The sequence below is a fragment of the Lissotriton helveticus genome, chromosome 4_1 (genome assembly GCF_964261635.1).
Source record: "Lissotriton helveticus chromosome 4_1, aLisHel1.1, whole genome shotgun sequence".
Classification (NCBI taxonomy): Eukaryota; Metazoa; Chordata; class Amphibia; order Caudata; family Salamandridae; genus Lissotriton; species Lissotriton helveticus.
This window is the reverse complement of record NC_136063.1, coordinates 1519947760-1519960714: the sequence shown is the minus strand read 5'-3', so window position 1 is coordinate 1519960714 and position 12955 is coordinate 1519947760. Positions and strand designations below refer to the sequence as shown.

The window sequence follows — 12955 nt, the reverse complement described above, 5'->3', positions numbered from 1 at the left end:
ACCTGGCTTCCCCCTGCATCTACTTCAAAGTGGCATATAACAAGTCCATTGTGGAGACCTGTGGCGGACTATCATTCTGCTGTTGTTGGGTATTTATTGTGCCCTCATCCTGGTACAACTGAGATGTGGCAGAGTAATTCCAAACAAGTTTTTTGGGAGCATTAGTATGAGATGGGCTCAGCGCCGGTTTAGATTTAGAATGGGATCTGGACTTTATTTCCTGGTGCTTATGTCTAGAGGGAGCAGGCACTCTTTGCACTGAGGAGTTGTTAGCTGATTCAGCTGCATCTGAGTCTGTATCAGACAAACTGCTCCCACTTGAAACTGATGAGCCTGTATCTTCGTTGAGGGAAAAAAAGCAGTCCCCCTCGGGTGACCCAGGGGCTGCCTCAGTCTGTACTGGGCCCGTCAGTGGGTCGTGCATCTGCCTTGGAGTTGTAGCCCGGGGGATTACCGAGTGTGCTCCTGGTGGGTCTACTTTCCAAGTTTTGTCTGTATTACAGTCCGGAGATGGTACCCCAGATCCATTTAACACAGACCTGTTGTCACTTCTACCCGTGTCGGTCAGGGTGCTAGAGACTGTGGGACATACCTCTGGTGGGAGTGCTGCAGACTGTAGTGCTGGTTTCAAACCCATCTTAGCATTCTGATCCTCTTGCTCATCCATGAGCTCACTGTTCGGCTTCCTTTGGCTTTGCACCAGCTCCGTATCTGGGTACACCAATCCCTCACGTGCCTCATCTCTCCCGACCTCACCCGCTTAAAGGAATCCCAGCGTCTCCACCGGCGCTGCAGCGAAAGTATCGAGCAAGGTAGGTTGTTTCATTCTGCTGCCACCCTTGAGCCGATTTTTAGCTCCTTTCTGACCGGGTCCAGGAGCTGCCGTAGCCTTATCGCCACCTTTAGAGTTATTATTAGAAACATTGTTGCCTCATCAGACCCTTCCTTGTTCTTAGCGGCCAACCTTTGCAATTGTCCCACACTTCGCAAAGAGGGAGCTGGTGCCGATGATGCTATTTCTTTCTGCGCATCCCTGGGGTCAGTAGAATCCTTCGGCTCCTTCTAGGATTTCGGTCCCTTTGGCGTTATTCTGCTCCTGCACGGCCACCAGCACCAGCTCAGTACCGATTGTCGGGGTAACCAATACAGTGGTAGTTCGCAGCCCAGAGCTCCGTTAATCCAATGCTTTATCCATAATACGATATCCCACATTCTACATCACCAAGCAGTTCATGTAGGAGAGGGAGAGAAAAGCTTGCTGCTACCTGTTACGGCAAGTCAGCAGCAATCTTGCCCCCCAGAAAATGCTTCACTTCAAATATGTTACATATATGAATAACCCCATGACTGTAGAAAGAATAATAAACTCTTATTAAACAAATGTGTAGATTTTTTCTCAATTAATCAATTTTTATAATCACTGTAATCACTATTAATAATATAATCAATAAATAAATGTTATACAATTAATAATTAATTAACTTCCCACCCTACAAGCCCAGCAGTCCACAACTATAATATAACAATAAAAATAACTATCCAACAACTATTAAGTGACTTCCTACATTAGACCCCTACAAACCTACCCCTCCCCAACTAAAATGTATCTCAAATAAATCAGTAAATTACAATGTACATAATTGTTAATCAAGTAAATAATACACTGATCAGTTAAGAATTGTTAATTAATTATTACTTAATTACCGTCCCACCCTATACCACTACAAGCCTAGCAACCCACACCTTTAATACAACTAAAATGAATCTGTATTACATATTTGACATAATAACAATCACATTATTAAATTGTATTACTTAATTATTAATTAGTTTCTGCATCATTAACTTCCCACCCTATCCCCTACAAACCCTACAATGACACTATAAAGTACTATTAACAATTAAATTAAGATTCTAAATCATTTAAAACTACAAACTATATTTACAAAAATGTATAGCAACTACACAAACGATAGTAACACAGAAATAATATATGAACTAAAACCTATTAAAATAATTAAAAAACATTTTTTACAACTATATTATTGAAAATTATATTATAAACAACAATATTCTTAAAAACTATGGGGTATATTACCAACAACTAGCGATAATTTTTGTCTCTAACTTGTTTAGAGACAAACATTATCGCCGCAAATCGGCGATTTTTATCGCAGATAAACCTTGCTATTAGCAAGGTTTATCGCAAATGCGATAAAAAACGGCCGCAATGCATGAATATCGCTGAAAAGTCAGCGATATTCATGCATTATCGAGCAAATGCTCTTAGCCATGTTATCCACCTCCCATTGGATAACATGGCTAAGAACTGCTCAGGGCAGGTGTTAGCTTTTGGAGATATTCGCGCTTAGCGCGAATATCTCCAAAAGTTGGTAATAGGAGATAGCGATGTTAGCGACTGTTTCCAGTCGCTAACATCTTGGCACGCCCACTTTGCATGTCATTAGTGATAAATATCACTGACATGCAAAGTGGGGCCCATGATGGTCGCTATCTCCTATTAGCTGTCGCTAACTGGTGTTAGCGACAGCTTGGTAATAGGGAGATAATTTTATCTCCGCTTTCTTGGCTTTTAAAGCCAAAAAAGCAGAGATAAAACCCCTTGATAATATACCCCTAGATTACTTACTGAAAAAAACGATATTATTGACAGCCATATTTTTGCTTAACAATATTTTTATGTCACAATATTTTTTTCTGATATTTGTGACTCCTGATACTTACAACTCGATATTTCATCCAAACACTTTTCTTGCATATGATTGTTATATATTGGTTTGACAAAACAGTTTAATGAAAATGCCAAAATCTAATATAAGATCTATTTAAAAATGATTTACTAGCTAGCATTTTATACCAGTCTGGCCTACCATTTGTTCTTGGATTTGATGCAAATAATGGTACTTAAAAAGTTAATGAAGATGCAATAAACTGTGGCTTGTCATATATATTCCATAATTTCAAAAAATAGTTTTCTTGAGTCAGTACACAGAGCATCCACAATTCACAACAACTAAGATCATGCTTTTAAAATGAACAAAGATGCGTTTTGTTGCTTGTACAATCAGAAACGTAATCAACACATCCAAATGTACCATGATGGAATAGCACTATCAAAGAGGTGTGCACATTCACAGGAACCAATAATTATCCTGATGGGATTTTCTGCTATTGTTTCCTGTAGGGAAGCACGTTTTTTCATTTGCATTGTTCATCGTGGATTTCCTCGGGCCAGATTTGACTTGAAATACCATAAATTAATGAAAAGTCAAATAATCTAAATGTATTTGCTTTCATTGCTATGTTTTAAATGTATTGAACCATGATAATGTCATATAGGAAGCAAAGAACATCTGTTGTTCTCTGATTCATAATGTGTAAGCATACAGTGTGACGTCTGATCTTTAAGAGGTAGACGCAGTAAGGCCAGAATGCTAAACTGAAGTGCGTCAAACATAGGAGAAGCAGCTAATAAAAGAGAGATACAAAACTCCTGTCGTATATGGCAGGTCATGGCCACCTCACTATATAGCACACAATTTCTCTATGCTTATCAGATCTAATCAATAATGCAAGTTGGACCATTGTCAGCCCCATCAGAATATTGCAGGTTGGACCCTTCATAATGGTTTTTTTTATATCGAAGTCAAAAACAAATTCGAACACTTTGTTCAATTGTGATGGGGAAGACACATGTGCTTTCAGCTGACAGTGTAGGCAAGGTTTGCAGCAGAGTTATCTTAACTGGACAAGATAGAATGGAGCAACAAAGAATACAGCAGACCAACTACAAAATTACATATGTCACAAGCTTAACTGATATATATTTATTATATTGCAGGCAAAGAAGAGAATATTTGGTTGCATATTGATGCTGCATATGCTGGGAGTGCCTTTTTGTGCCCAGAGTTCAGGCATTTTATGAAAGGAGTTGAGGTAAGCATAGTTTTATGAAACTCAGCATACTGAAATTGCCCCAACAGACTATTATAGAAGCCTCTTCCACTTTTAAATCATAGTAATACTAAAACTATTGATTGAAATCTTGTGCCCCCAAGCACACCTTTATATTGTCTGAATTAACATAGTAAACTACTACTAACCTTCCCAGTAATGCTTTATTGTATAGCCTTGTTGTGTAAAGAATCTAGGATTTCGCTTTACAGAGCAGACTCAATATACTCACATCTTATAAGGTCTTAATGAAAATTCAAACACTTTTACATAGTTGATGATAATTGTCATTTTTGTGATAGGGCCACATAGAGCCTAATAAAAGGATGCATGGGTTATAATTTATCTACCGAATAGTCACACATTTGAATAAGTGCATCTCTAGACAGTTGCTCTAGAATATTTCTCAGTTTAAATATATGGAGTGATGGTTAATTTCTGAAGTTCAAAAAGTACTATCATCTTCCTTGGACAAAGAAAAGACATATAATTGGAGATAAGTAGGTATCAATACCAGGTTTATTTTCCAGGAGGGTTTCAATTGACATCATTAACATCTACAGTAAAGCTTGAATTTTGTTTGATGTCACTTGGAACCCAGAGATCTTAACATCCATTTGCTGACACCCACACATATATCATTTTATGGTATTTCCCCATCTCCATTGCCCTTCCTTTTAATTGATCCCAGGGACTAGCTTTGGAGGGTGATCGGAGCCAGGAAGCACTCATATAACATATATTCCTTTCTTTACATCTGTAGCCTTCTGGTAACTTTCCAGAGGTCCCAATTCATAACTTTCACCTCCCTCATGGCTACCATTCTTGACTACGTGAAAGCCACAAAAATACTTGGTGTGTAGTGGCCCTTTCCCACACCTCCCAAACATACCTGTCTTCCTGCCAAGTACCTACTCTAGCTCTAGCCTTCTCTCTACAACTGCACTGCTTCAAGAGGCACCATGTTTGGCAAATGGATGTCACACATATCTACTTCCGAGCAGAGCAAATATCTCATAGAAGAAGACATGGTGTTAGATATGGAATTCCTGGTTGGCTGAAGTATGTACCAAAGCCAGGCAGGAACCACCACTCTAGTAAGTAGAAGATAAGTAATACTAAAAGATAACCAGTGCTCATCCGCTGGTAGCTTGGCACAGAGCAGTCAGGCTTATCTAAAGAGGCAATGTGTAACGTATTTGTGCAACACACACACACAGTAGCACTGTGAATAGTGGAGAAGTGTGGCTCACTGGTTAGAGGAGGCAGACCTGGAAGCAGAGGTCAGCCGGGGACCAGGGTTCAATTCCCGGCTCGGCGGGGTCTTGAGTCCTAAAATGTCCATGGACTCGACAATTCTCGCTCCGGTGCCTACTCGATTCACGGGTTCACACTCTGCGACTCTGGGCAATAGCTTGCTTAATCTCCACAACGGCCCCTCGCGGCGGGATGCCTGGCTTTCACCTTGCGGATACCCTGCCGGGGTTATCTCACAGGGGAATACCAGGACCGGTTCCCTAAGCAAGCGCTTAGAAACCGCTTGGTGATTTGCGCTATATAAATTCCTGTACATTTACAATACACCGCAATAAGACTCCACATGGGTTTATAAAAATAGTTGTCTTTATTGTTAGCAAAATGAGACCAAAACTCTAAAAATATTATATATATTTCTCAAGATATGCACAATTAAAGAATACCAAAAATCACGGTATTCAATAGTACTTGAGTGTCTAAAAAAAAAAATCATGTTCAAAGCGTTTTGTTTAAGGTAGGCAAAAATGCAAGATTAGCAAACTCTGCAATGCCAAAAGAACACTTACGTTGGATAGGACAGTCACTGTATCTCTGACCGGTTTACACTACCCAGCACAAACAGAGGAGTTGGGACAACACGGGCCGCTACTGAGGCAGACTCGCCAGGTGTCAGTGGGAGCATAGAAGCTGTTGGGACCTCCAAGGTCTGCTGTGAATCCATGCCTGCTCTGGGTGCTGAGAAGAAGGGAAACTGGTCGCTGGCGTCGCATGGCTCAAGGCGGCTGGGGCGGGAATGATGTACTTGCTGCACTTCACTTTGCCGAAGCAACGCATTCAAAGATAATACAGCTGATCCACTAAACACCCAAGTGGAGGCACCACTCTCATCTGGAGTCTCCACTTACAGGGCACAAATGTGGTGGGCATGGAGCATCAGACTCACAAGGTGGAGCGCTCGTATTTAGAGAAGTAAATCTCAGACTATGAACATGTTTCATTTGCTGGACTCAGAGTTCCCTGACAGCACCGGTATCGGAACATATCTTCGGTGACCCTGAGACATTAAGGAACAGGAGCCAAGCCAACAAGCCCCTGGAGAACACTTGTAGCACAAATAAAGGTAGCAACAAGCAGGCCAGCACACAAAAGCAGGTCACACAGTGGCAGTCCCTACTGCTAGCACATCAGTCCTTCTGACAATGTGCAAATGTAGAGCCAGCAGCCTCTAGTTAAAAAGTCCTAAGCATGATCTGACTTCATCCTGTCAGAGCCACAGTATATATACCCAAAGTGAATTTGATGTAGTGAGTGAATTAAAAGGAGTTCCATGAATTGAACAAGGATCCCTTTCAACCCAGTTCTGTCTGCTAGCCCATAGTGGGGGGTTATCAGTACCTTGTGTGTGGACAGGACACTACCTATTCAAGTGGGGTGTGAGCTCCTTCCACCCATCCCAGCTCAGGAAGACCCATCCGAATGCAGATAAATGCAGATGCAGTTGAGTGACCTGTGTGGTGGCTGTCTAGAAGAAATGCACAAATGTATGTGTCACCCTGCCCAACCCAGGTCAAGCAAGCTGCCAGGCATATAGAGCAGTAATGTCCAATTTCTAAGAGTGGCATTTCTAAAAGAATAAAGTTAAATCCAAACTCACCTAGGATTTATCAATTCCATTCTAAATATATGAAACATCAAAAAGCTACTCCTCTCTGATCAGGAATTACCACTTAAAAAGGTATATGGCAATTCCCAATGCTAACCTTTGAGAGGAGTAGGCCTCACAGTAGAGAAAAATGAAAACGCCTCTGTATCACTACCAGGACATACAAACTACAACAGTGCATGTCCTACCTTTTACTTACATAGTACCCTGCCCTGCCCTTAGGGCTACCTAAGACCTCCCTTAGGGGTAACTTAAGCATATTAAAGGGAGAATTTAAGGCTGTGCAAGTAGTTTTAAATGCCAAGTCGAAGTGTCAGTAAACTGCACAGAAAGGCACTGCAGTGACGTCTGAGAAAGGTTTGAAATGCTACTTCAGTAGAGGGTCCAATCAGTGCTGCAGCTCACTAGTAAAATTTAATTTACACGCCCTGGGTATATGGTATACCACTTTACAAGGGACTTGCAAGTACATTTAATATGTCAATCGGGTATACACCAATTACACACATGTTTGGAGAAGAAGCACATGCACTTTAGCACTGATTAGCAGTGGTATAGTGCTCAGAGTCCTAAGGCTAACAAGAAGATTCAGCAAAATGGGGAGGTAAAAAGCAAAAAGATTGTGGGAAGACCACCCTACGGATCCCAGATCTAGGACATGGTAGCAGCCATTGAACTTCTTCTACATCTTTTTATTCCACATCAATGAAAAAAGTTTCTTTTTTCACTCTTTGCAGTGATGTAACAGCAATTACAATAATGGGAAAAAGATGTATCTGTTCTCACTGAATAACTTCTATGAAAGCTGTTGACTGCCTATAAAAATGTAAATGAGGCTGTGTTGGAATTGGCTCTTTTGGCAGGTTCACCCTTTTTTCAACTTTTTGCTTTTAAATGTGACTCGATGGTAGTGATTTTAGGCTTCTGCGCACTTCAACACTGTGTCCCAGTGTAAAGTGCGTGGGCAGCCTGAGTGCATGAGGTGAGATTTGCCTGCCCTCCCATAGGAATGCATGGGGGATATGTGTGTCCATGGTAGTTCCTGATGTGAGAGGAGTGCAGGGGCGAGTTTGGTATGTGCGAACTCGTGAGATTAAATGCTGCACGACGGTGTGCGCAGATTTAATGGGACTAGTGTATTAGTGCCACTTCTAGAAGTTGGCATGTCTGTGTGCAGTGAATGTGAATTGCCTGTCTGGCTTATGAGTGACAGGGGCTGGCTGGTGTGCCTGGCTCCAGGAGTCAGGATGGGTCTGGCCGGTGGTGAATGGGGAGATCTACATGTAGATGGGAGGGAGAAGTGCTCCTGGGACCTGAGTAGGGCTGGGCCTTCCCTCCACAATGCTGGCTCCACCCCCTGTGATGCGTCTGACGTCCCTAGCCTGTCCTGTGAATAGGGAGAGCGGCTGAGCAAAACAAAGTGCTCAAGAACCAGTTATAACTGGTTCTCCCCCGCCCCACAGACTTAGACAAAGGAAATGTGTGTATAAAAAGGGGCTGTGACCCCATGAAAAATGTTTTCTCTGTTCCTGACTTGAGGGGGGCCTGCTGCTGCTGAGCGCCAGGAGGAACCGCCACTGGGTGCTGCCTCCCTACTGGACGGCCCTGTGAGCTGGCCCCTGGGCCCAGCCTTTGCCCCACCCCGCCCTCTGAAAGACTTTCCCTGGACCTTGATGCTAGCACTTTGGGAGCGCTTTATTTTCCATTAGCACTGTATTTCTTGCCCCCAGAAGAAGTAGAGCGTGTGGGGGCTTCGCAGCACTGAGCTGCATTTCATCAAGAGGGAATCCTTGGCATAGGGATTCTCCCATGCTTAATTGCCAGGCGGGAGCCCACCCCACGTCATTGCCGCCGCGGAAAGTGACTTCTATAATCGGGAGCCTACCCTGTCTTTCTTCACTCTGAGCGGGTGCCCACCCTGCTATATATTACGATTCAAGAGGGAGCCTACCCCTCATTTGCCCCGGTTCACCGCCGACGGCCGAGCCGCCAAGAACGCAGAAACCGGAAGTCAGGCCGAATATTGCCTGACGTGGGGCGGGACTTCCGTTTTCCCGAAGGAAGCCCCGCGCCCACTTAATCATCCGGAAGCAGAGAAAGGAAGTGCCGCCTGGAGGGGAGAGATGCACTGTGGCAGTTCGGCAGGGCTTCCGAAGTAGAGGGAGAGCCCCGCAGGTGCCGCGCGCAACACAGAAGAGAGCCGGTGCCCGTGAATTGAGGAGCGGACGGGAGCCTACCCCGCGCTCCAGGACTGGGTGAAGAAGCGATACGCTGCTCCCACCAGAACCAGGTCTGCCGGTGAACGGGAGCCCACTCCGTGGTGAGGAAGCAGCGCGACGCACACAGGGCTCCGTATGGTGGGAGAGCCCTGCATGTTGAGAGAGGAGACTGGCAGCACAGGAGAGTCCGGTGAGTGGAGTTCGTTTGCGGAGGGGTAGGGAGTGTAAAGGGGCACATTGCTGCCACCCCTACCTCCTGCCCGTACTCCGTGCTTTTGGGTCACATCTGCTCAGCGGACTTGCCAGAGGGCGAGCCTCTCTACCATTGGGGCACGCATTTTGTTTCAAGACCCCCAGAGTGTGGTCCCCGCCTGCCTGCGTCCATTTTTGACTTGAGGCCTAATATCTCCTTCTTACTTTGGTTTTCCCAGTGGTGCCGCGGTAGCGGGCCACTGCAATGCTGGGGCAAGTGTTTATAGAAGTCCCAAGGAAGACCTGGAGGCCCAGTGTTCATGGAAGTCCCAGAGTGGGACTTGGGGCCATTGGATATTTATGTGTCCCCGAGTGAGGCTCAGGGGGCACTCTGGTGTCCATGTTCCCTGCCACAGCTGCCCAGCACTTAGAGGGCAGCTTCAACATTTAGGCTGTGCCCCTGTCCCCTTTGCTCTAGCTACCTAGGCAGCGCGCCCTGACTGTTGGTGGACAGTAGGTGCCAGTGGCCCTCAGGTGATTCACAGCTGCCCAGCAAGTAGTGGGCAGGTGCCATATTTAGGCCCTAAACTCTTGCGCATTCTTCTTTGGCTGCCTGCGCAGCCTGCCCTGACACTGCTGGACAAAGGGCATTTGAGCCCCATGGAAGGTCAGTTGGCCTGGGGTCAGTATCTAATGTGACTCTTGCGCAAAGTGATTGCCTACTGTGTTTATGCTGATAATTGCCTAATGTGATTTATGCGTAATGTGCAATGCCTTTATGCCTATACCTCTAAATGTGTTTCATGATTAGGAGGTGGTTTTGCCTAGTATAGTTTCTGCTAGTCAGTTATGTTTCACTGCGTGACCTATGCCTAAGGTGATTAGTATTGAGTAGTGTGTTCCTACCTTTTACCAGTGGTTACTGGTTGTGTTCTACACTTGTTATTTTGTGCTACAATTATTCTATGTTCCAGAAGTGCTATTTCTGATAAGTGTTGGTTCTACTAAGTGCTGATTCTGACAGTGACCCACGTGGCCCTGTCTGGTGTAAATAATCCCCTGTAAAACTGCCCAGTGCCAGGTTGGCACAGTGTAATTGTGTGATTATGATCTAAAGTGTTTATGGTAATACAAAGGCTATTTTTATATATAGCCTTTTGTGGAGTTCCTTTTTGTGGTGTGCCTAGTGTGTTGCTACTGTGTGTGTGTGTGTTGCGCAAAGGCTTTACACATTGCCTCCGGGATAAGCCTTACTGCTCGTGCCAAGCTGCTAAGGGGGTGAGCAGGGGTTATCTTTGCGTGTAACTCCCTTTCCCTGACTAGAGTGGTGGTTTCTGCCTGGCTTTGGCGCAAGCCTCAGCCAACCAGAAATCTCATTTCTAACAGACGGTATCAAAAAGTGGGTTATATTTTACCCACTCAACTCACGTAATAATGTAGACAACTAAAGGAAAATTTGAGTTGTGGGTGGTGTCATTTGAAACGTCAAGGTGGTGTCTGAAATGACCATATTTTGCGTAGTATACGCCCAGATTTCATACTTTCACTGTTTTGCTGGCTATAGGACTGTGAACCAGTGGTAAAGAGGCTTCGCTCCCCCTTTTAACATAATAAAATTGTTTATACTTATTGGCATAATTCACTTACCTATTGGACATGGTACAGGGCCTGCAATTTAAATATCAAGATTGGACTGCAGCACCCATTGTGCCAACCACTACAATGACAGTGCAACCATGCCTGCCAGCCTACCATTTGTAGCCTGGCTGTGAAGTTTTAGACTGCAAATTTTACCTGTCAAAATAACTCCTTCTGACAGGTCTAAACCTTCCTTTTAAATATTAGTAAGTCAGTCATAAGTAGGCCTTAGTGCCCATAAAGCAGAGTGCATGGCATTTAAATCTAGGGCATGTTAAAGTTTATGTTAAAAATTTACAGAGAAAAGGCCTCAAAGCTATTTTCACTGTATCAGGGTTGAGTATACCATCTATCTAGGAAATAACTACAAATTTGATTATTAAATTTTTGAAATGTTTACAAGTCCAATTCACTTGTGAAGTTGGATTTGTAATAAATGTTTTGGAAAAGGCACTTTTAGAAGGTTAATTATTCCCTGCCTTACGCCTTAGGAGACCCAGTTGGCTTGGCTCCAACTGCCATGTGACAGCTAAATAGCCCCCTCCTGGATGATGTGTCTTAGGCAATGCCCAGGAACATGTTTGGGGTTCTGGCAGGACGAGCATCTGGGTTGTGCATTGGAACTTGATTAACTTCACAGAGGCCTATCCTGTCACAAGCACATTTTAGCTGACATCTGGGCAGGGCCCTCATTTGTTCCCGCAGTCAGACCGGCACCAGTCCCAGGGGGAGAGAAACTGTCCCCAAAATTGAGCAAGAATGACCACAGAGGAGGGGTTTTTCATTTCACTTGATACGCTGATAGGGTGGACAAGCAAGTTCTGCACAGGACAGGAAGGGTACTGCTAGCTGGTTGTAGGCAGAGAAGGGCATTGTGGGATTGTTTGCAGCAGAATTATAGATGGGAGGAGGAGCACTCGAGCTTTTTCTCAAAAGTTATTGTGAATTTAAACTAATTTTCAAATTATGATTTTTAAACTACCAGCGTGCTGCCGTGGTGGCACGTTTGTCCTGTGACGCGCCTAAACTGAATAACCTATCTTAAGAGTCTGAGACCCTTAACCTCAGCGCACTTTAGCTGTGCGCGGTTGTCTCTACGACACTCCGCATAAATTCTTAACACATTCAGAACTAGACTTTATCTTCTCAAGATTCAAATTTTATCATGTTTGTAACCAAAAATAATTCAAAACATTGTACACATTTGCAGGCTCATCTACTACATCAAATGCCCCTGCGGAAAAATTTACGTAGGGAAAACGGAGAGACAATTGAAAAAAAGAATAACCGAACACAAGAGCACAATAAGGAACAAAAATTTAAAAAGCAATTTGGCAAAACACTGGAATGACAATAACCACAGCATTGCTCAAATCAGGTACTCCATACTGGAAGCTGTTAAGACATACGAGGGGGTTGATCTCACCAGGTCCCTCCTCCAAAGAGAGATACATTGGATCAGGCTTTTGTCAACACAAGAACCTAAAGGGTTAAATGAGAAAGTAGATCTATCGTGTTTTATTTGAATCTTTTTGCCAGTTGAACCTGCATCAGCAAGATGCGTGCATTTCTTTTTGGAAATAATTCCCTGTACATAATGATGTTTTGGTTTCCTGTGTTTATATAACAATGTTGGCAGTAATGCAAAATTACTATTCAGTTCACAGGCCCCTGAGGAAGAGCTCTAAGAGCTTGAAATGCATTGGGCGCAAGAGAAAAAGTCATCTATGCAAAAGAAATATGTTTGTTTTGAAACTTGTGAACTTTAGAATAATCATGTATTGAATGAAAAATACTTTGTTAGAGCAAATGTGTACAATGTTTTGAATTATTTTTGGTTACAAACATGATAAAATTTGAATCTTGAGAAGATAAAGTCTAGTTCTGAATGTGTTAAGAATTTATGCGGAGTGTCGTAGAGACAACCGCGCACAGCTAAAGTGCGCTGAGGTTAAGGGTCTCAGACTCTTAAGATTGTTTGCAGCAGAACATACAGTAAATGCTGACCTCC

The 12955-nt window shown here is 43.6% G+C and overlaps 1 protein-coding gene across 1 annotated transcript in view; it reads left to right on the top strand.

Annotated features, from left to right (window-relative positions):
- Positions 1 to 12955, top strand: part of LOC144827580 (aromatic-L-amino-acid decarboxylase-like) — a 1238931-nt gene that overhangs the window by 838395 nt on the left and 387581 nt on the right. The window contains exon 8 of the mRNA XM_078685836.1: positions 3863 to 3957. Coding sequence (XP_078541962.1) covers positions 3863 to 3957 — 95 coding nt within the window. The remainder of the gene's footprint in view (positions 1 to 3862; positions 3958 to 12955) is intronic.